Genomic DNA, 24,585 nt, shown 5'->3' with positions numbered 1-24,585 from the left:
GCAGTGTTGTTGCTTTGTTTTCCCTTCCTACTTCTAATGATGAAAATCCTCATCTAATAATGTGTATTGAGCTATACCTGAATAGATACACTTTTTTTAGGCAACTAAGGGAAGAGAATCACAACGCAAAAAAAGAAATTGTAACTCTGGAGGCAAAGAACAGTGAAATGATGTCAACATTGAATCAGTCTAATCAGAAGATCCTTGGGCTTGAAAAGGAACTTAATGAAAAGAAAAGAGTACTTAAAGAGAAAAATGCTCTTGTCAGTGAAAATGCAGAGCTGAGAGCGCTTAATGCACAACAGCATGACAACTTGAAATTATGCCATCAAGAAATGGAGAATTCAAGGCGAGAGCTCAACTTACTAGAAACCATAATTTCTCAGTTGTCTTCAAGTACATCTGAAGAGGTACAGTAATTGATACATTATTCTAAATTGTGTTTTATATCTTAAATAATTTTAACTGATATTGCATGGAAGTCTTGTGACATTGTTGAGAAATCATCTGAGTATAATATCTCTTTTTATATTTTTTCCCAAGATGCATGGACAAAATGTTATTTTAGTTGAAATATTTAGCTTTCATCTTTGACTTAAGAACAAGGAACAGGTGCTTTGGAGTTCATTAACTAGCAAGCATTTTAAATTACATTTTCTGTGCCTCTGTTCTATGTCCTGATTCTTTGGGCGGAGGTACTACTCCAAAATAGGATGTCCAGTTATGTGAGACTGTAGTTCTTCTTAGTTGAACATTGTGACATTCCTCTGATGGCAGATACACCATGTTATGCAGCCAGAGTTTGAGTCAACCTCAATAATGGAGAAAATAGAGCAGAAGAGAGGTATTTTAATAGCTTACTTTGCTTGACAAATGAAGACACACCTTTCTTGACCACAAGTAATTTTTTTTTTATCAAGATGAACCTTGGCTTATTAATTTTGCACTAGTGAAGTTTATCATTAGCCTGAATGTGGTTGTAGATGTCACAAAAAAAACATTCAGGGCTGTAGAGAAACATGCCAGGTTAGGAGAGTGGACTGCAGCAGTTCTCCTTACTTTTGAAATATGAATGTGAGTAGCTGTATTGAAAACAAAACTAAAAATATTCTTTCTATACGATTGTGGAATCGCCAAAGTGAAGTTGGCCAAAGGATGTAGTAATTTCAAATAAAACATGATGTTTGGGGCTACTGTGACTGTGGACATATATTTGGAAGATCCTCAGAAGTCGTTTAATTGCCTTATTTGGAAAAAATCTCATTGTAGAGAAAAATTAGAGGTTATTCTGATAATTTAATACAATCACTGGAATCGGAAAGGAAGCACAATGTTAGATGTTCATCAAGTAGAATTTCTGACAGTATCTCAATGTATTTAAATTCTCATGGCAAAAACGCTCATGTTTCTGTACTTGTACAGAGATGAAGGGCTGAGGACCTTAAAGCCTCTAATCTCTCCTAACGTGTGATGAGCCTGCAGTGCTCTGCAAGCACTTAAGAGAATAACTTTAAAGTTACCCAAATTTTTAACATCCTGGTATGTGACTCATAAAATGGTAGTATAGGAAGTGAACTAGTCATACTGTTAGGCAGTAAAAAGTTGATTTTGGTTTTCCTTTAACTTTTAGTTTAATTGGCATAACCTGAAATGTCAGCTATCCAGTTCATCCACCAAAGAAGCTGTCTCTGAATCTTGGGAATCAAATAAACCTTTGACTGCAGGCCTGAGGTATAACTTTCTGGTTACTGAATTATGGCAAGAGTGGGCAGATGTTTAGGTGGTACCAGAACTAGCCTGTACAAAGAGTTACTAAATAGTTATCTCCTTCTGTATAATAGCACAGAATTAGCAACAAAGGAAGCAGAAACTGGAAAGCCTCACACAAACTTAACTGCCTCTAATACAGTTGAGCACTTATTGAATGAAAGTGAAAGACAAGAAAAAAGAGGGCTGTGTGGCCTGGAAACAGAGCCTGTCAAATTGATCAAAACTCAAGAAGGTAAGCTCAACAAAACATCTGGCACTTCTGTGATTAATCTGCAGAAAAGGGATTTTGTTTTTGGTGGAGTTCAAATTGTTTTCTTGTTGTGTGTGTATTTTTTTGTCTTTCTCTCAATAGATGTATTTTAGTTGAATAGGGAGCACTTTGTCATCTGTAAGTTCTGTAAATTGTCAGATTCTCTAGGCACAACATTCTTTTAGCTTGTTATCTTCTGCAGCAATATACAAGGTACAAGTTGTGTTGAAATGGAGCCATGTATGTTTTCTTTTCACAGGTTATGCTAATGTCTCCATGTTATCTTTGATCTGTCTGTGTCTTGCTGCTAGAGAACTTCTCCATTTGCCTCTGCAATTTTAGTTAGAGTGGGATGAAATGACTTTAGGGCAAATATGTAATGATTCTTCTTTGTTTGCTTTTTTTTGTTTGTTTTCCTGTGAGACACAGCTTGTAGTTACATTATGGATTAAAAAAAAAAAAGTGTTCTTTTTTCTGAATACAGTGTGTTAGTTCAATATTAAATTATATTTCTCCTTTTTGGAATGTATCATTACTTCAGTGCTTGTTTGCATGTTTTCTTGTGGTGTTTTTTTTTCTAAGCTTGAATTTATTTTTTTACTTTGAGAGAGGAGTAAATGTCAACAGCTGGAACTTGTCAGTAAACAGTTTGAAAAGGAGAGACAAAGATTCAAGAAGGAGATGGAAAAATTACGTGTTAAACTGGCAAAACTAGATAATGAGAATTTGTCTTTGAAGACCAGCATGGCTCAGAGAACCAGTCAGTTTCAAAGCATGCAGGAAGAGCTATCAGCGAAGACTTTAAAAACTAATACCTTAAAGCAAGAAGTAAGTTTCTAGTAGAAAGGAAAAAGTGTCAGGCTTTGCTTAGTTCAGTCATTAGAGTGAGTTAAGATAATTGCTGTGGAGAAAATGCGGTTGTCGTTCTAATTTTAAAATTTGCTGCTTTTGGAACAACTTCAAGATGGGGTGACTTTAAAAGAAAGCAGGGAAGCTTAAAGATAGCGACCTCAGTTTATCTGTTGTCAGAAATCTCTAGTTTTTAATTTTATGCTCTTAGTGGGCTTAACTTCTACTTTGCTGTGCTAAATGGAAAATGTGCATGGTCTTGTTCCTTTGTTAGGACCAAATTAATGTGGAGTCTTAAACAGATGTCTGAAGACCAGTTATGAGTATTTTTCCTCACTAAGTGTCAATACATTTTCCAGAGATAACATCATTAATGTGAGGAAAGAAATTAATCTTCAGCTAGCTCTTCTCTGATTTAATAAATTGAACTTTTAATATTTACATTCTGATGACAGTGTGTTAGTTACAGCATAATTTTATTTGCCATATTTCTTAATGATGACCACATATATTATAAAATGCAGTTAATAATTACAGTGTATGTTACTGATAAAACCATCATGTACTGCACAAATTTGAGGTAAATTGTCCCGAATTCTACAATGATTAATGAAGATTATTAGAGCCTATGAAAATAAATGAATTATGCCTAAAATTTAGTAAGGAATAAAAGTAGCTAAAACAGAATCTCTCATAGGAAAGCATAGGAAAACACTTGAATTAGCCAATAATATTTTAATGTTTGTTTGTTTGTTGTTTTTTGTTTGTTTGTTTGGCTTTTGTTTGTTTGTTTTGTTTTTGTTTTTCCTTATTTACTTCCAGGTAGCAAAGAAATCTACTCAGCTTTCTGCGCTTAAGAAACAACTGGAAGAAAAATCTGTTGCTTATTCTGCTGCTGCAGCGCGAAGTACTGAATTGGAACAGGAACTCATGGTATGACATATTCAGTGAAAAACTACATTTGTGTGAAATGGCATAAATGAAAATCAAAGTTGAAACTGAAATGGTATTGTTGCATGTATTTAAAACATACATGTTTTAAAATAAAATAAAAATAAAACATGTATTTTAAAACAGACTTTGACTGTTAGACTGCTAGGGTATCTGCGTGATTTTTAGGGAGCACAGTTTAAAATCATATGTACATACTGCTTCAAATAAGATATACTTCTTCCTTGCTCGTAAGCATGGTAAGATCTGAATTGACATTTTGCTGTTTCCCTTTGATGACACATACAACAAAACTCTAGTTCTCGTGAAATGAATTGTAACACTGCTATTTATTCTGGGACGATAAGAATTTCACTTGTGCTACTAAGAAAAACCTTAAGATTTTCCAACCTTTGAGCTAATTTTTTTAATTCTCCATTTAATAAAATATTATTTTCTCCTCCTCAATAGAATAAGGCTATTCTTAATGAAATCTATGAACTTGATTATCTAATAACAACTACTGAATATCAGAAGTAAACATTTTTATTAAGTCCTTGCTGTTGTCATTTCCTAGAGAAAAAACAAACACATTCGTGAGTTGGAAACAACTGTCAGTGAAGAACACAAGCAGCTAACTTCTGCTTTTGAAAAAGCAAAATTGATTCATCTTGAGCAGCACAGAGAGATGGAGAAACAAATAGAACTAGTAAGGCCTTAATTGTATGCTAATATGTGTGTGTGACATAGATGGCAACTTTTTCACGTGATCATTTCTTTATTTAGTAATTCTGATGCAGATACATAATGAGAAATGTTTATTATCTTCTCCCTACATTTCTGGGTTTTATTTATTTTTCCATCTAATACTACACAAAGTCATGATTTCCATTTGGGTATGGATATCCTCTTTTCCACTCAACTGAAGACAAATACAGGCTTAAAAAGAATGCTGTGGCTCTTTGCTCCAAACACCTAGCTCAAAAAAAAAGTAAAATTTTAACTTGTAATCAAATTGTTATTTACATTGTGAACATGTATGTTCAGGGAGAGCTGTCAGGATTTTTTTTCATTCTTTATAGAAGAATTCACTTGTTTTATGCCATTAGAAATACAGCTTTGGCTATTTCTAACTGTTAAATTCTAGCTGTTAAATAAATTTGTTACTTTTAATGAAGATGTATGTATGTCTTAGTGCCTTAGCTGATGACAGGCAACTATACTTTACCTTCCCTCGTGGTCTAGCTTCTCTTTTTGCTTTTAACTATTAAGGATTTGGCATTTCTTGGTATTTTTGATGCTATGCAATATTTTTAATGGCAGAAATCTACTTCTCATTTTTAGTGGTGGGTGAATAGAATTAAACAGTATGTTTAGATGTATAGGTTCTCTGAAACTGTTTATTAAAATAGTAAACTACAAATTTTTTATCGGCAGCTTCAGACACAGCTAGATAAGAAACATCAACAATTTGTAGAACAAGAGACGACAATATCTGTTTTGCAACAAGATATTATACATAAACAGCATCACATCGAATCATTGGATGGACTACTGATGGAGAGCGGAGAGGTAAGGCTGGCTTTTGACTTAAGTTCAAATCTGTGAAGTGACTAATGGTGAAAAGCATATCCACGGACACATGGAAAAACTGAGAAAATGAAAAGATGACACGTATATGTTTCATAGTGCTTGTTTAACTCATTGACTGAATCTGTTGTATTTCCCATACTACTCTAAATTGTTCAGAACTCTTTATTATTTACTGTCTCACCATTTCATTTATACTTCTGGTTTGCACCATTAGTCAAAGGAAGGAGGTCTGGATAAAGATCTATCGTATCTACTCTAGATGAGGCCAACAAATAAGAACATTATGCTAGGCAATCCATGTTCCTTTAAAAAACTAACGTTGCTGCTGAATACGAAGGGATGCCTCTTGGGAACCACATTCATGCAAAAAGAATACGCAAGCTGTATACCTAAGTACACTGTTATACTTTTTCACCTGTATAATTCTTGCTTGCTAAGATCTTATTATTCCACTGTATTTACTTTTTTTCTCTTGGGGGTGGGAAATGTTCAAACAGGAACTGAAGAAGCAAGATCTCAAGAAAGATGAGAGACTGAAGATACTGGAGAGTCAGTTAAATGAGCAAACAATCAAAGTTAGTAAACCCTTCATAACTTTCAGTTCATAGTCTTAAAGTTTTGCAATTATGAGGTTTTTTTTAATTCTTAGCCTCTGTGGACAGGCTACCTACATTTAGGCTACCTTACAGAAATCTCTCTCACAGATAATTCAGAAACCTGAAGTCTTCTTAGCATCTTTTCCTTGTTTTTCATTAAAAATTTTGTTGAAACCTGCCCTTAGAGATCATGCAATGCATAATTGCCTTATGAAATGATTGGAGTTATAAATGAGGGAGATTTGTACCTGTACTTCTAGAAAAAAAAAATTGTCTACAAGGAATTCTGTGTAGATTTTTACTCCAGTTACGACGTTCTAGGCACGCAATAATGATATTAGTTACCTTTTTCTAGCCATCTATACCTCTTATTAGTGTTGGCTTGGTATCTTCCTTGCAGTATTTTGCAATGGTAGTGTTGGTATACTTTATCATGTGGTTATTTAACACCATCAGGTTTTATATGATATTAAATTCTCAGGATGTTGGTAGGATTAAGTACTATGGACTTAACAGATAGTACGTACTTCTGTTTTTGACTTCTGACAACGCAAGTGGTATTTCCAAATTTATTTATAGAATTCTGTATGTAAATTTTAACTTGTAATAAAGTATGGGAGTCTTATGATTTGATATTTTAAATAGGTTCATTTGTAAATTGTGGCTGCTGACAAATACTGGAGTATGTTTTTACAACTGATAGTCTTACCTGATTTAAACAATCTGAAATATTGTAACATAATTTCACAAATGTTCATTTCTGCTTATAATCTGAGTTCTTTGCTTTTTTCTTTTGTGCCTGTTATTGCACTCTTTGTATTAAAATGTAGCTTTTCAGACAAAGATAATTTAAACATTTTTAGGCTATTAGCTAGTTAACAAGAAATATATGAATTTAAAGTGATCTGTGACATTCAACTAGGTGAAACAACTTGAGTCAGCGCTAGATGTATGTAAGGAAGAACTTGCACTGTATTTGAGTCGGACGGAAGAAAATAAGGAGATGTTTGAAAATCAGCTCAAAAAGAAGTCTAAAGAGGTAAAAGCTTGTTTTGGCAACTTTTCTGTATTACAGAAGAAGTTACTGTTCTGATTGCTTTACCCTGAAATCTTGCGAAATGTGAAACAAAACCTCTGTAGTGTGAGTTGTGACTGTGAATTAAGCTGAGAGGAAATACTATATATTTTGTGATGATCAAGGGGAAAAGCATAACTAAGAAACATTGGATTAACTCAAGGAAATACCAAGAGAGTGAATTGTCGAAAGAGGTAGCAAAATCAAGATTAAATGGAAGAAATCTTTGTCTTAAAAAATGGGGGCATGTTGTTGCAATATAAACGTAAATTTACAGAATTGATTTGTGTTATGAGTATCTTAATGGGGAAGGTGTCTGAGCATAATCAGTCAAAACATTCATGTGAGGTTTTTGTCTGTAGTTCTTTCTTCCTTCTACCCCTTCCCCTCCAAGACAATACTACCCTACTTAATGAGAGACAGGTGTTAGTCAAATGGAGTTTACAAGAATAATTGAGTGGAAATCTGTGCTCTGTATTATGCACAAGCCTGTGATACGTGCTGCTTCTTTCTGCGTCCTAAAACGTGTTGCTGTTATACTGTGCATGGAGAGACTGACTGCTGTGTGATAAGGAAGGGTGGCAGGTGAGACTTTTGTGATACTTCCACACATAACTGGCAGAGTCACTACCTCCACTTTGGGGTGAGCAGCTAGTGTTTCACTTCTCAGAGACGCTGTTTGAATAAAGTGACTTTTTAGATAATTCCTGGCTTTCTTCACTGAGAAATCAGACTTTTCAACACATGGTGAAGCTAGACACTTAAAGTACACGGCTGTTATTGGAATGACTATTGTCAGAGAAGCAGGAAGAAATAAAGGGAGAGACTGAACTAAATTTAATGGGGAAGACAGGAACTTCCTGAGAAATTAAGTAAGAAGAGTAGCAGAAAGAAAAGTAGTTCACTAATTTATAAATGAGAAATCTTTGTTAAATTTGTTGAATTTGTTCTTAAAATATTAGCAGTTCAAATGTAGTTAAAAAGCAGGAATTAAAAGATTGATGTTGATAAATGACTACTTCGCTCATTTTGTAAGGCACAACTGAATGATGTGTTACATACTGTTGAAACTAATGCACAAAATTCACAGCCAAAGTCTTACAGAATTTTTAATAAATCTGTGGTGATTAAGAACAAAGGGTAGACGAGTGTGAATAAAAATGCTTTATAGTGATGGAAAGTAAATGTATTTTCAGGTTTGTTATTTGCAAAAAGAAATAAAACTAAAAGGTCGTAATCTTCAGGACACAAGTGAACAGAACATTCTCCTGCAACAGACTTTGCATCATCAGCAGCAAATGTTGCAGCAAGAAACTATTAGAACTGGGGAACTGGAAGATAATCAAACCAAGCTTGAAGAACAGGTATAGTGTGGTCAGAAGTCTGCATAGGGACAGTTGTTTTAATTCTTTAATGTGCATTTTTGTAATACCTTTAAAATCAGAATGTTCATAACTGATTTGATTTTCATTATTTCAGATATATCTAAAATAAAGGATTAACAGTTTGATTCGTGTTAAAGCAAGTTCTGTGTTATTAAAAACTTCAGCCATTCTGTGGCTACACGCAACTTAGACTTTAACTAAGGATAAGTGTATTGAAACTCAAAAGACAAGCCTAACTATATTTACTCAAAACCATTTGTCTTTCAGATGTGACTGCAAAGTCCTAGCCTTAAACTATATGCAATTTGAGACTGTAGAGATAACCGTTTTATTACAAGTTTCAGTGTGTGTGTTTGTTACAAGACAAGGATGTATTTTTCTATGTTGTGTAACTTTTAAAAATATTGTTTCTTTGATTTTTAATACAATCTTAAATAGGTATCTACTTTAGAACAAGAACTTCAGAAACAGAAGGTATATGCAGAAGATGAGTTGAGAAAGGTAGAGGAGAAACTCTACCTAGCTTGCCAGGAAGCAGATTTAAGCAGACGAAAGGTGGATGAACTTAATAACATAATCCGGTAAGTTCTGAATAACTGAGAAGAATATTCTGAATATTAAATATCAAAAAAAAAAAGGATTGTACTCTGAAGTGTTATTCAGCTGTGTAGTTAGATCATTCATTGTTTGTCTGAGCAATGGACCGGAAGTTGGACAGAAAGTTTCTAACTAGCAGCAATGTAAGGTTCTCTGACAGTCTTCAGATGGAATTAATTTGTGTGCAGGCAACCTATTTAGTCTAAAAATGGTGTCATAATACAAATTAATTCATAAATATACCAAATTGCTTCTAATTCATGGAGGGTTTAGTAAGTTTGTTTTAAATAATAATTTGGTTTTATTGCAGGAAAAAGCCTTCTTGTACTTTTTTTTTAATTTTGATGCTGACAGGTCTGTTATTTGCATAATTAATGGGAATAATAACATCTCAATAGGATCTTTGCATAACCAACATTGTTTAACTTTATTGCTTCAAATGAAATTGACAGGATCCGTAGTATACCTGTGACATATCTGCTATTAGAATTCCCCTGGATTCCACAGTATTCACTATTTATGAAAGTATTTGTCTTTTTGGAGCTCAAGGATAAAGATGTGTTGCTTTTGTCGTCACAAGGTTAATTTTGTTCTGGCTGCATCTTTTATGTAGGCAAAAGACACTGGAGATGGATGAGTGTAAGAATGAACTTTCTGGTATGGGAAAAGAAGTAGTGCAATTAAAACAAGACATTGATGACAAAACAATGCAAATAAGTCATTTGGACATCACTTTGAAGGAAGCACGATCAGAGCTCAGTGGAAAGACAAGTGAGGGTAACTCAGCTGTTCTGTTTTTCGGGCTTCCTTTAATCGTGCTATTCTGCAGTGTATTAGCTTTGATGTTTCCCCATTTTATGTATTACCAAGCAGAGAAGAGTCAAACTATGATAATTCTGCGAATTTTTCATACTTGTGTTTTTTATGTTGGGAATTCCATTAAAAGACAAACAAAATCCCATTGGCCTATTTTCAAGGGAAATCTGCAAAGCCTCATTATTGTGGGATATACCTTTATCCTGTGTGAAATGACTAAGCAAATTGCCCATAGATGGTGGTAACACAGATTCTTAATGTGGTAATCGAACAAGAAGCACAATTATAACAGAGGTATACGCTGTTCATGAAAATTCATCTCTCGTTTAAAAAATAAAAATCATGGGAAAGCTTATGGAAATAACAAACTTTCTAACCATCCTTCCCGTATTTAATTTTACCGTTCTTTTCAGCAATTGTGTTTTTTTGTAGCACTGTGTATTAAGTTGCTATGTTGTGTATTTTATGATTTACGGTCTTTTAGATATATACTTAAATTTCAAATCAATCATAGGTTGTGATCTTAGATTTAAAAAAAAAAGGAAAAAAAAAGAAAACAAACAGTCAAGATCTAAATGGCCATATATTCATGGCAGCTAACTTCAGAAGTCACTGTTTTTCTGGATTTTACTATGAAAACAGTGATACTGAAAACTGATTGAGGCCGCCAATGCTAATAGGCAGTGATGTTGTGTAAAGAGCCTTGACTCATGATTCAACATTTTGTGATGTTTTGTGCGCTCAAGTGACCGCTTTAGAAGATAAACTGCTTCAAAGTGAGACTTGCCACAGGGAGGCATTACAGAAAATAGCGGGGCTAGAATCTGCATTGCAAAATGCCCATGGAGAATTAAAAGTCATTTCACTACAGCTTCAGGGGTTGCAAGATGCGTTACAGAATGCACAGTTGTCTCTGGAGGAGAAGCAGGCTACTATCATGAATCTAACAGCTGAGCTCAGGTAAGTTAGTATCATTTCAATCATGAAAATTTAGTTATGTTAATGTTTGTTTAGGAGTATTGTGTCGCTTGGATGTTCTTCTTAAATCTTAACAGCTGTCTCTAATCTCTAGGTGATTTGTGGTATGCTTGGTTTTTGTTTTTTGCTTTTTTTTGAATTCCAAAGCCACGAAATGATATTAATTATGGGGAATGACTTCTTATATACTGTAGTTGATCAGAGGGCTAGAGCACCTCTCCTATGAGGAAAGGTTGAGGGAACTGGGCTTGTTTAACTTTGAGAAGGCTCTGGGGAGACCTCATTGTGGCCTTTCCAGTATTTGAAGGGAGCATGTAAACAGGAGGGAATATGACTGTTAACATGGGTTGATTGTGGCAGGACAAGGGGGAATGGTTTTAAACTAAGACAACGAGGTTTAGGTTGGCTATTAGGAGGAAGTTTTTCACACAGAGGGTGTGTGAAAAAAGATTGCCCAAGGAGGTTGTGGATGCCCCATCCCTGGAGGCATTCAAGGCCAGGCTGGATGTGGCTCTGGGCAGCCTGGTTTGGTGGTTGACAACCCTGCACATAGCAGGGGATTTGAAACTACATGATCATTGTCGTTCTTTTCAACCCAGGCCATTCTATTATTCTATTCTATGATTCTATGAAATTGCCCAGTTTCCTTTCTGACCCTAAATTAAAGTCTGTTTCTTCTATGCTATTGTTTTTTAACAATGTTAATGAAATCTTGTCTTGGTAATCAGTTAAAAACTTGAAATTCTGCAGGTATCTGCAAAAGGGAAATAACACAGTTATTCCATTTGGGTTTGCTCTTTTACTAAGTTAGTTGAGTTGCATTGTAGGGATACTTGGCTTTAAGTAATAGAGGTGATTGTTTTCAAGTTGGATACTTTAAGCTAAATAAATGAATGTGTATTAAGCAGTTAAACATACATGGATTTCAGGTATTGCAAGGGAGAAATTGAAGACAAAAAACAAGAGCTGCTTGACATGGACCAAGCACTGAAAGAAAGGAATTGGGAACTGAAACAAAGAGCAGCACAGGTCAGATAACTTTAAGTATGTAACTCGCAACTGTTATTATTATGTATTAAAAAACCTGCTAGATTTAATTGCCTTATCACATCATTCCAGACTATGTTATTAATTTAGCCATAGTGTCAACCTGAAAACTGGCTCTATGTTCCTGAAGCCTTATGGCAACTGGAAGATCAAATTGTGCCTTCTCTAAGAATACACAGGCTGTTGGTATTGTAAATCCATCCCATAATTCTGATAGTAGTAAAGGTGCAGGACATGGGTTGTCATCTTGATGTTTAACAAAAGATCAAAAGTCTGCACTGAAGCACGCTTTGAGATTTTAGATTCATTTCCTTATTTGTACTGGAGCACTTTTCTTTAGATATAAAGAAATGTCTGAATATGAAACAGCATCTTTACTGTGAAGAATTTTTGTAGCTGACATGAAGCGTTTTCAGTCTTTTGGTTTGACTTCAGGATTTGGTATCCCTTATGGAGAAACTATTCTCCTGTCAAGTATAAATTAGAAAACTAAAGGCTAATAACTACTACTTGCAGGGGCTAACAGCTTGTGTATCCAAGAACATTTGAAGGGGTAGGAGGGGTGAGGAAAAACGTAGAAGGAGCTGAGATTGTAAGGAGGTCAGACCTTCCAATATATTCTTGCCACAGTACTCGGTGAAGTGCTCCAAGAATTCATTGAAGCAACAGGATCTTTTTTTTATTTTCTGCTCTGGCAAAATTTGTTCTTCCTACAATGACAGGTACATATAATGAGCTACTAATTAAATTCAGATTAAACTGAACTTGATTATATTTTGTATACCTAAACATTCTTTTTCCCTTGTTTTTTCACTCGTCTCTTTGTTTACTTTGTTGTTTTTTGTGTGTGCTTTAAAATGAGATTCATTTTTATATTGACCATTTAGGAGAGTATTTTCTCTACACTACAAGAGATAGGTTTAATTAATTTTGCTATATTTTGTAATATTGCTGCTTAAATTTTACATAGTAGCTGAAAATATTTCCTTTTTCCTTTTTTATATCTAGATTACACAGTTGGATATGACAGTTCGTGAGCATAAGGGAGAAATGGAACAACAAATAATTCAGTTAGAGTGCAATTTAGAGAAATCAGAGTTAGAAGTTAAGGAATGTAACAAACAGGTAATTCTTGCTTTAAAACAGTTTACCTAATAAATGGCAGTTGATTGTATAAGAATATTTGCTCCTGGGACACAGAAGCTGGCCAGGTTAAACTCAGAAGAGGATAACTGATGCTATATTTTAGGGAAAGGAAGGATACTGTGATACTGTACCAGCAAAAATATTTTATATTTGTCAATATAATTAGATTTATATTTTTCAATTGTATTAGAGAGTTCCTAATATTAAAATGAAAATTTATTTCTAGTTAATATGATAATTCCCACACTGCTCATCTAATACAGAAGAACATTGGCAAAATGAATCAGAAATCAAAAAAGAACAAAAAGTCAGTGTTACTGTAGGATTTGTAAAGCTTCTTAAATTTTTCTGAGTTTAGTAAAATATCTATTCTAACACAATTGACTTTTCTGTTCAGATTGAGAGCTTAGAGAGCAAACTCCAGCATTCTAAGGAGGAACTTCGTGAAAAAGACTTTGAACTGCTCCAGAGAAATCAAGAAATAAATCAGCTGAAGAAGAAAATGGGAAGACAACAACAGAGCCTAGAAGCTCTTGAAAAAGTAAAATGTTTCTTGGATTTCAACCTGTCTTTCCTCTTACTCACAGTGCATTGCACAATTCTTAGTACCGTTGCCTGTGTGACTGTTTAAGAAACAGTGAAGGTTAAATAGCCTTCTCCATAAAGAAAATGGCTGTAAACTCAGAGAAACTCTCTGGGTTTAAAAATTTGTGGGTAGAATTCATTTAAAAAATGTTATCAAATTTTTAATGCCGTTACTGTAATTGCCTACCAAGAACTGTACAGTGTCTTTTAATCAAGTGTCATTACTACTCCCCATGTAATTGCATTGTACATCCTGGTGTTTACGGGATCTTAATTCCCTAGCCAGTTTAATGAGTTTAAAAAGACAAATCTAATGCATACTGTTAATTATTTGCTTTGTGAAACAATCAAAATATTGACAATCTTTAGTAATGTGACGTTCTGGCTATGGAGCTGCTCTCCTTTGAAATGATATTAAAAAATTGCCATATGATGAGATTTTCTTGTATCTTAAGTATTTATCTTGTGGAAATAATTGCCTCAAAGAACATTGAGAGCTAGCATGCTCATAGGAACTGAAAGGGTTGTTCTGGTTGTATTTACATTTTAAATGGGAGCATACAAATAAAGAGGACAGCAAATTTTTTTGATGAATTATACTAACACCTGTTTTCAGACATTAAATCAGTCATTAGTGAATGTGTTTAAAAATACACTTTCTATGGATGTGTTTCTCTCTATATGTTTATCTGTCAAGAAATTTTGTTAAAGCTTTATTTTAAATGTCTACACTGGCTGTTGAGAGATATGGCACAGAATTTAGATGGACCGCAGGTATAGTGTGACATCTCTGCAACATTCTAGAGGCAATAAAAATAGAAAGTAATGTTGGAGCTTTGTTTTTGGCTTGTGTTTTTTGTTGTTGCTATTGCTTTCTTTTTCCCCTCAGGAAGAGAAGAATGAATGTAAATGGTTTGGTATTTCTGATCTTTGAGGTCTGATGTTATTTACCTGTTACAGACAGTGAAAAACCAGGAGAATTGCATTGGAGACCAGTACAGGGAAGCATTAGATTTGGGTCAGCAATTGAAGCTAGAACGAGAACAGCTGCAGCATACTCACTCAGAGCTGGTGGAGGCTCGTCAAATGCTAGTGCAGTCCCAAAGAGAAGCAGACAGACTCGCGTGTGAATTAGAAGAAGTAAACCATCTGTCCCAAGAGAAGGTGACTTAACATTTCAATTCAGAATTGAAATTTGTTCCATATGTTCATTATTAATATAACTAATCATTGGAAATATATATGTATATGTGTATATATATATATATTTTTTTTGAAAAGATGTGTTTATTTTAGTGCTCAAAGTTTGTAACACGTATTGCAGTTCTGTTTGACATGGTTGATATGGGAATGTCTGAGTTTTGTTTTCCCTTGCCATTTCACACTAAGTAGCAGCTCTTCTGTAAGAAGAAAACTTCAAAATCTCTTCTGTGTAATTAGGTAATGACAGGCAAAGAAAAAGCCCAGATTTAAAAATGCAGTTGCTGCGTTTTTTAGTAGAGTTAACCAAACTGTTAATCAAAAGATAATATTTCCTTTTATGTATGGAGCAGAAGTGGGAAATAGCTGGTGTATTTCCTGTATCTGCAGGGAACCTACACTTAATCAGAACTCACAAAACAGGTATCTTTCTTGTCTTTCCTGTTTTGAGTACACAGGTCATACCCAGTTGCTGTTCATGTTCATTGAAGATGGCTACTTCTCTTTTATTACCAATCATTTAAAAAAAAAAAAAAGTACAGTCAGGCAGCACTCTTGGTTAGGAAGCAGCATTCATTTGCACAAATGTAGTTTTATCTTTGCCGGTTTTGATTATCTAGAAATACAATGCTGCAGCTATATGGTCCTGTGTAAGCTTTAGAAGTGTTCTTATAAAAGGCAGTTGTGGGTGGTTGTTTTTGTCTAAAAAATACAAGAAAACAACTTAATTACCATCTATTTCCTGTTGGGGTTACTCCTAGGAAATACTTTAGATTATATAGTTTCCTGCTTGAATGTGTAACCAAATTAATGACCAGCAAAATCCCCCCTATTTAAAGGACTCTACCACTCTTACTCAATAACTTCATATTTGACTTAAGGCCCTGTTCCACTACTGATTCCATATGAACAAATAGAAGAAATGGTAAACCTTGTCATGCTTCTTTGCATTAAACAGAGAGTATCTGATTCACTTACCACCTATAATTTTTCAAGAGTAAATAATGTGTTGCATTTACAGTGTTTTTCAGATACAGGCATGATTCATACCATGTCTTTCTGTCCTTCAGGAATCTCGTGCAAACCGTCTGGCAGAAGAACTGGGTGCTGCCAAGGCTCGTGAAGCTCAACTAGAACTACAAATGCAATCTGAGATAAACAGGCTTTTTGCAGAAATAAGTTCATTACAAGACACTCGTCAGATAAAGGTATACATCAGAACTGAAACAGCTCCTGCCATTTCGATTATTTTATTTGTCTATTTCTTTTCCTAGAGTGAGACATCTGAGAAGTTATACGTGAAGTCACTGAAGGCATTTGATGTCTTGGGGGGAGGGGAGCTTGCTGTGTCTTAGCTGAATAGGAAGATTCTTTAACTGCAGATAAAAGCAGTGTCAGCTTTTCCACATTAACTTCTGTTAAGGAGATGATATAGGATAGTCAAGGTCTGGATAAGAAAAAGACAGTGCCTGCTGCTGTCCTTCAGACACATCATTAACATTTCCAACTTCTAACACTCTGAGGCTGATTTTGAAGGTGTTTCCTACCTAATGCCTAAGAGCTACTGGCTAGACACATCCTTTCCAGACAAAAAAGTAATCTGTTAAAAGAATTAACAGGTATGTTCTTGTATCATAGTCATAACTGCTTTCAATCAAGTTATATTTGGACAGGGAGAAGGTAACAGAGCTTTGGAAGCCTTTTATGATTTCTGTGTTTTTATTTATCAGCTGAGATGCCAAAGGTACCTATTAAGTTTATCTCAATCCTCAAGGAGTTACCTAGTTGTCTATGTAGTTCATTTCTAAATATCTAAGATGGGCACTAGTCCAAAAGTAAACTCACCTGTCCATTTCATGTCATTAAAGGACTAAGCTCTAAGATAATGAGTCCAGTATATTACCAGATTCTTCCTTCTCTCACAGTGAGGATGATATGAGTGCACCTGAGCTTATTTTCCTGTTATATATTCTGTCTTTCTCATTGGAGATGTACTCCTGGATAAAACTCTGAGCTGGATGAAGGTTGCATAAATAAAATGTCAGAAGAAAAAATAAAATCCAATGGAGTAAGCTGGATACACAAAATGCTAATGAGATTCTTTGTAATAGGAAATTTTGGGGGTACAGGAACAAAACATTTTACTTGGGTTCTCTGGACAAGGTAGAAGTTGTAGTTCTCGTAGATCTCAATAGTTCACCTAATTAAGGGGGTTTACTATATCAGTGTAAGGCTTATTGATCACCCTTTGACATCAAGCTTTGTAAAAGCCGTTTTGCATAGGGCATTTGTTTCTAAAATTCTGTCCATTGGAGTGCAGAAACCCTCATACTTTTGAAAATATTGACATGCTTATTTCTAATTAAAAGGGACCTTGGAGACGTCTGTGTTACAAGGATCCTTTTCTGTGTTCTGCATTAAAGTAGGGAGCTATTTCATACTTAGATTCAGAATAACTTTTCCTAGCATTCAGAAAATTCCTTTTATTATTTTTGCAAAGGAAAAATGAGGCCCAAGAAAGATGTGAAGCTTTGTGAATATTCCTACTCTAGCTGTATTCCTTTAGAGACTTGCGATGAAGGAAATTAAATTTCAAGTTTGTTTTCATTTTAAGTGGATAGAAAACTAAATTTTAGAACCATTTTGCATAAAGATATGACAAAGGTTCTAGCTCCATCCTCAATATTATAGGCTTGCTTCTGTGTTTGAAAATGTTTTATGTGTAAACATAACGTAAGAAAAACGTTGTCCATTAGTAAAACATGTTTATTGCAGACTGACTGACTAATCTTCCACAAAACCTTTGTGCTAGTTCTAAGATTTCAGTTACCTGATGTATTTGGGGAAAGCGATGTGGGTGGATGTGTTTTGCTGGTGGGTTGTCATCTGTTTTTTTTTTCCCCTTAATACACTACTTTCCTGATACAGGGGATGTATCAGTGCAGGTTTAGAAAGTCTGTTACCTTCTAAGGTTGATTTCTCTCTTGGTTCATTCTTGTCCTTCTGAGATTCATAAAATAGCAAAATTACAGATTTCTTCAGTTAAAGTTTTATTTTTTGCTTCAATCTCTAGTGAAGATCTTGATAACTTCAACTTCCCAGAGTGCTTTATTTTACTTTCTTCATTTAAAAGATTAAAAAAAAAAAGAGACAATTTACAATGGCAGAGCACTCTTACAGCAAGTTAATCTTCTGTGGCCAAAGTTTCTTACTGAAACGAGGAATAAAATTTTATTAGTAATACCAAGAGAAGTACAAAAAAATTAAGTGTATCTTTTCCTAAATCAATATTTAATTTTTACAATGATTTTCTGTATTTCTTAAACTTGAGAAGCTTGCTCGCGAGAAAGACCAAGCGAAAAGACAGATATCAACAGAACACCAGAAATTTGATTCTTACCATCTGAGTGAACACTTGCAGCAGATGAAGGTAGAGTCAGAAGAGGCTCAAGATAATGTCAGTAATCTGCAGTTACAGCTTCAGGTGAGAGATGAAATGGTTCGTGCTGCAAGTGAAACATTGCTTGTTAAGGTAAGCTGACTTACCCACCTGTTATACATAAAACATGTAAGGCAAATTCTGTGCACAAAAACAGAGGATCTTTTACCAAGAGAATTGAACAGAGTGATTGTAATCATCCAGTTCCATTTTGATACTTATCTTTTTGTTTTAAGTAATGATGGAGGAAAGAGGACTAACTACAATACATGTAAATTTAAGTCCTTAAAGTCTAATGTGTTCATCTTAGCCAACCTCATAGATACGATAGAGGGTTTTTTTCTTATGTGAAAGAAAAAGGCTACTTTTCACTGAAGGCTACAGGATGATTCTGTTGTCATCTAAGACTTGGTGTGTCACTTCAGTCCCAAGCAGTGTATGTGCATCGATGTGTTTTATAGCTTACTGTTTAAAAAAACTATGGGTTTTTTTTTCAAAAAAAAAGTCTGCTTATTTGTGATTCTAAAATGCAGGAAACAATGGGAAAGACAAGATATATCTAATATAGTATAAAAATAACTAGAACTTAGTATAATAGTCCTTTATTCATTAGCTATAAGCTTATTATGTGCTACTTGAAGATGTATGTACTCTGTTTACAGCATTCCCTTTAAAGAATAAACATCTAGCTAATGTTTAATAAATGCAAGGTAATGGCTTTTGTATGCATGATTAACAGGAACCATATTATAATGTGATGTTACCAAATATTGGGGTGATCAATACAGTACATGGTATTGACTACTGTAAATGCTGCTGCTATGCATTATATACTGGAGGGATTGTTTTGTTGATCACTTCAGGCTCCTTTTGTTTTATTCTTTTTAAATAAATGAACTGCCAAATACTTAAGTTTAGAATGCAAAGCTATTTTAAAGGTGGAAAAAAGCCAAACCCTTAGAAGTTAACAACAAAAAAAACCCCACCCTGCAATAGACCATATTTCCAGGAATCAGAATATCCCAAGTTGGAAGGGGACCCCTAAGGTTCATCAAATCCAACTCCTAGTTTATTTATTGTATTTATTTCTGTTTACTTCATAAAATCCAGAATACTCATGAACTGGGTAAAATTTTATTAACGTATAGTTACAAATTATAAGTTTTCTTTCACGTGACAGAAATACTTCAATACTGTTGATACAGATTTTGTTTCCAGAAACTTAAGTTGTTAATAACTTAACAGTCTGGTTCACAGTGAAACCTTAAGCCTTATGTAGAGGATTTATTTCAAGAGACAGTACTCCTTGAAATTGTACAAAATTTTGTACAATTTATTTTTGTGTTAATATTTCCTTTCAAAATACGCTGTGTAGTAATTTCCTACTTAGCTCCCTTGAAAAATTTGTAAGCAGAGTTTATTTTGAAAGGAAATTGCTTCTGTTGACAGAACAGTAAACAAGTGCATTAATAACTTCAATCTAGGAGGCAGAATTTCAGAAAGGAGCCATGGACTTGAGACCTGCAGGTAGTTGGCTTAATTTGTTAACAGTAGTCTTCAAAATGAAAAGGAGTATCTTAGTGCAAAAAGATTTTAGATATGGTAAACTAAAGTCAAACATTTTAAAGAGGCTCTGATCACAGTTCTTTTGTTCTAGGTTAGAGAATTATGAAGGAAGAAACTGTTGGACAACGCTAACTCTTGAATGCTGTTGCTGGCAACATTATAATGCGTTCTAAGAAGAAATTTTAATCTAACATTTGTAAACAATGAATGAATTTGTGCTGGTGCAAAAGCCAGACTTAATTTTTCAACCATTTTTGTGATTATTGTCTTAATATATTCACTCATTTAATTTTTCAGAAATAAAATTTATTTTTTAAGTATGTTGAGTTGCAAGACCTAATTTGAGCTCTGTTTCTTTTCCCAGTGGTTTTAAATGGGATTATTGTGTTGCACATCTAATTAAGAGCACAGTGATATTACCTTTTTAACAGATTTTCTTAAGGAATAGATTTCTGTTTGTTAGTCTCTGCAACTTTGTATGTTTAGAACAGTTTTAGAACAGTTATTAAAGTGTATCTCTCTGTAAGATGCTTTAGAGAATTGATTTGATCATAAATAGAGTGTAGGAAAATATGCTTGCTTTATTCCAGCAGTGTCTTTCAGATGTAAAGATGTGTGAGACATGGCTAGAGTATTTTAATGCTTTTTTTTTTCCAAACTAAAAATCATAGTAAAAATATTATTGATTTAGCTATACATTCCAAAACTTGATTTGCAGGTTTTCCAAAAATGTTGCACTGTATAGCTAATATAAATGGCTAGTACTCTCTAACACTGGTAATGGCATAAGCATCAGAAAGTGTAAAAAGTGGTTATGAGGCCTAAATTGGAGTCAGATTGGTACAAGTATGATTTATGCACATTAAGATAGGTTTATAATTTGGAAAATCCAGCTAGCAAAGTTATTTGAACTAGTGAGGTACAAAAATTAATGCACTGCAGTTTAGGTCTTAAGCCTAAATTATGTGTTCATTGTATTAAGAGTGCATCTCAGCCAAAAAAAAAAAAGGCTAGCTCTGTTATTTCAGGAGCTCTGCAGGTAGAATCATGCTAAACTTCTTGGTAGCAGGTAGATCACTTTAACTAGATGTGCAAACATGCTCCACAAGTCCAACTACTCAATTTCCAGTGATTATACAAAATCAGGTGCACATTTCACAACTGTTGACAAGTTGCATTCATATATGAAATATCTATTCTGTAATTTCAGATTATTTTTCCAATATGAAAATCAGAAAGTAGTGTAGTTTCATTATGGAAATGATTTATTGTGTGTTTTAAATCAAGCTCTTTACTCCTCTAAATAATAGTAAATGAAGACCGGTAGAATTAATTGGACCAGTGTAATAATTGAAAAATATTTTTTCCTCTTGTTAAGCAGATCGGTTTGTCTAGAAATTTGTGCATCAAAATTCCGACTGATATTTTAAAACAAAGAAACACGAAATCCTGGTTTGAGGGGCTTAAAAGGAGAAAATAACCTCTCTGTAATTACAGTTGTGTCACCACGCTAGCGGAATTCCACTGATGTGGTGTTGCATAAAGCCTCACTTGCCCCTCCCACATGCACTAAATATAAATGTGCATGAGCAGCAAAAGCAATTTTCCAAATAGCTGGATCAGCCAAACAGTGTTTGTACATAATTATGTATGTGAATGTTAAAAGCTGTGGTTACACAGTATGAGAGGCCTGATAAATATAAAGAATCATATTTTATTACAAATTTTTGATGCTGTGTTGTCTTGTTGTTGGTCTAAGAAATTAATAATTTAACTTGTACTGTCTACGTTAATTTCCTCATTTGGAAACTAATGTAATTTCAGGTGAATGTTTCTGTGGAGTCCTACTCTTCTTGAGGTACTAACTAGTTAACATTTGCACGAAGCCTGGAAAGTTCATTCTTGTGAACTGTGTTGCACTGACATGGAGTTAGTTTCTTGGAAAACTTTATTCTTGAATCTGTGAATTGAAATAGTTCAAAGATGTCAGTGATTGCAAGGATGTAGTAAAGCTGATGTGCTCAGAGCCTTCCTGGCTGATTGTCACTGCTGGTGTACTTGCTCACTTTGTCTTGTCTTGTATGGGAGCAGTGCCAGAAAGCAACGTGAGGAATGTGTCTAAACAACTTGTCTCCTAAATCCACATCACATTTTTCAATTTAATTTAAAAAAAATAATAATAATAATAATAAAAAAAAGCTTGTTAGAACTCTCAAATTACAAACATTCCCATCAGAAGCAGGCGTTTTGGGAATAAAATGTGCTGTTCTATGTCAAAAGAACTGTAAGTGCTTTAAGCATAGGAAATCTGAACACCTTTAGCAGAAGGATCATGTTTTGAGCGTTTGATATGTGTGGCAGACTTAACACCAGAAGCTGGTTGTGATTGTGGCAAGGCTTTTCCTTCCAGTGGTGTACAAAATAATTATTCTACTACTTTAAAAAAAAAAAAGTCTTCTGTAGTTTACACATCTTACAAGACTCATCTTGTTTTGTATTAAATATAGTCCATATTGACAGTGCAGATTATAAGCTCATGAAGGACCATGTGTTTCTGTTTTTGTCTAGTTGGAGATTATCCCTTAATCACGCAGGGTCTAGGTGTGCATTTTTGGATTTGCAGACTCAGGAAAGCTCGAGATAGCATTAAAGGCCAATGACACATACTGCAGCTGCATTTAGGTTGCTGCTCCTCTGAGCAAGAACTCTTGCTTGACCCACAGTTGAAAAAATGGCAAGAAGAAATGTCCTTATTACAGGTTGTTCCTCAGGAATTGGATTGGCCTTAGCTGTAAAAATGGCAAAAGATGAACAGGAAAGATTTAAAGGTAACAACATTTCTGTTATTTATCTTTATTTAAAATACATATATCTTTCAATGCAATAGTTTTGTGTTTCATTCCCCATTACTTAATAGATTATAGTAATTCAATCTGACTCTTTTCTTGTCAGTTTCCCCTTCCTATCATCAAGGAAATAGTGCAGTGAAAATATACCACTTCTTGTGAGCAAATAGTATTTTAGCTTGAACACCTGCATCAATTGAACAGATCTCTCTCTCTCTCTTTCTCTTATGCTTGTAGTTAGCTTCATTTCTGGCTACTAAAAATTTTGTTGAATGAAATGTTTGTGTCAATTTGAAGGCCAAAGAAATTCGTTTAGAAGAAAAAATAATCTTGTAGTTATTTTCCCTGATGTGTTTCATTATTCTAACCCTATGCACCTGTAAGAGGGTGAACAGAAGAAATGGGATATTTGCTATGACTGTAAGTAGATGGCAAGGTAAATATATCAGCCTGCAGGAAATCAGTTTCTCATCATTCTTTACAGCATTTTACTGCAAGGGGGCTGGTTGCAGATGCACAGTTTTATGGATAATTATGGTACAGTAACAAAACTACATGATCATTATGGTCCTTTTCAACCCAGGCCATTCTATGATTTATTCTGGGAAGTTGCTCGCATATATGAACATTTTTACAACTTGAGGAAGCAGCTATCATTTTTAATAGCTCTTTTTGTTAGCTAGCATGTGATTAAAAAAAAAAGCATATATAGACTCCAATATTATGTTTGGAATTATTAAAAATGACTCAGCAGCCTGGCTTGGTACTATGCTGTGTGTTTTACTTTGTGCATAGTGACTTAATTCTCAATTTTAATTTTTTGAAGGTTTCAGAACCAGATTCTGGGGAATTAGTGCTAGTTTATGTTGAAAATGGGATCTTCCTACTTCAAGTTTTTGTCTAGATTCTATTACTGACATTTAAGATATAGATGAAAAAATATTCTTTACGCTGCCACAGGAAAGATTTTAGTTTCTGATCGACTATGGCTTCTGATTTGTTGCAGTGTATGCCACAATGCGGAATCTGGCCAAGAAAGATGCACTTGAGGAAGCTGCAGGTCATAATCTGGGCAAAACCTTGGAAATTAAGCAACTGGATGTCTGTGATGAACAGTCCATTAAAACTTGTGTGAATAGTATCCCTGACAGAAGGATTGATGTCCTAGGCAAGTACAGGATGTGAACAGATAAGTACTGTTTTTCTCCTCAAATACACTGGAGAAGCTTCACTGGTGCATTTTTTCATGTCATTAAAGTAATAGTCATTGCATAGTTTGCTCTGTTCGTGGTTCTTTGGGCTTTGTGCAGACATGAATTAAATCTCACTGTGCTTCTGTGAAGTTGGGAAGCTCGTTTTCTTTATTTACAGAGGAGAAGCTTGATTGCAGAAACTGTTGGATTAGATGATGAAGTTCTATTATAATAAAGTGTGAGAACTTTTTGCCCAAATCTGCATCCTTGTGTACAAGACTTACTGCCCTATCGACAACCATAGCCCTGTCAGTCCTGCCTAATAAGAAAGCAATAGCATTCGGAAATCAGAAGTAAAATAACGCAAAGAGTTCTTTAATTTGGTGTGGAGAATTATAGTTGTGCTGTGCAAATAATTCAGCAATTAGTGTTCTCATACTCTTTTGCTAAAAATAAACACTGATATCTTAGGAAACACTGATATCTTAAGATGGAAGATGCTTACACACTCAAGAATGAAATCTCTGAGAGAAAATCATGGACCTGCCTTTCTTTTGATAAAGTTTAAAAACTGTTTAACAAAATACATTTGCAAACTATATTATGATCTAATTTCTAAAATATGATAGTTTTATTGTAGAACACCTCCTCTATCAGTCATTCCCAACTTGTAAATATTTGGGAGACAAAACAGAAACAAAAACTGTGAGGGTAGTGTGTGTGT

The 24,585-nt window shown here is 34.4% G+C and overlaps 1 protein-coding gene across 11 annotated transcripts in view; it reads left to right on the top strand.

Moving 5' to 3' along the window:
- CCDC18 (coiled-coil domain containing 18) overlaps positions 1-24,579 on the top strand; it is a 31,761-nt gene extending 7,182 nt beyond the window's left edge. For 7 of the 11 annotated variants that reach the window (XM_019618460.2, XM_010715578.3, XM_019618467.2 and 4 more), the window contains 20 exons: positions 101-410; positions 1,631-1,731; positions 1,842-2,002; positions 2,628-2,848; positions 3,692-3,802; positions 4,377-4,508; positions 5,237-5,371; positions 5,890-5,967; positions 6,911-7,027; positions 8,260-8,427; positions 8,887-9,029; positions 9,659-9,822; positions 10,608-10,821; positions 11,769-11,868; positions 12,895-13,011; positions 13,430-13,573; positions 14,578-14,781; positions 15,888-16,025; positions 18,149-18,349; positions 19,914-20,830. In XM_019618460.2, the coding sequence (XP_019474005.1) occupies positions 101-410; positions 1,631-1,731; positions 1,842-2,002; positions 2,628-2,848; positions 3,692-3,802; positions 4,377-4,508; positions 5,237-5,371; positions 5,890-5,967; positions 6,911-7,027; positions 8,260-8,427; positions 8,887-9,029; positions 9,659-9,822; positions 10,608-10,821; positions 11,769-11,868; positions 12,895-13,011; positions 13,430-13,573; positions 14,578-14,781; positions 15,888-16,025; positions 18,149-18,349; positions 19,914-19,928 (2,974 nt within the window). In that variant the 3' untranslated portion in view covers positions 19,929-20,830. Of the gene's footprint in view, positions 1-100; positions 411-1,630; positions 1,732-1,841; positions 2,003-2,627; positions 2,849-3,691; positions 3,803-4,376; positions 4,509-5,236; positions 5,372-5,889; positions 5,968-6,910; positions 7,028-8,259; positions 8,428-8,886; positions 9,030-9,658; positions 9,823-10,607; positions 10,822-11,768; positions 11,869-12,894; positions 13,012-13,429; positions 13,574-14,577; positions 14,782-15,887; positions 16,026-18,148; positions 18,350-19,913; positions 20,831-22,581 lie in introns of those variants that run through there. The other 4 variants (XM_019618464.2, XM_019618463.2, XM_019618462.2 and 1 more) reach the window with 4 other exon arrangements.
- Positions 24,580-24,585: the final 6 nt, after the last annotated feature.

This window comes from Meleagris gallopavo, chromosome 10, assembly GCF_000146605.3.
Source record: "Meleagris gallopavo isolate NT-WF06-2002-E0010 breed Aviagen turkey brand Nicholas breeding stock chromosome 10, Turkey_5.1, whole genome shotgun sequence".
In the NCBI taxonomy this organism is placed as follows: domain Eukaryota; kingdom Metazoa; phylum Chordata; class Aves; order Galliformes; family Phasianidae; genus Meleagris; species Meleagris gallopavo.
This window is presented reverse-complemented; position numbering and strand designations above follow the sequence as displayed.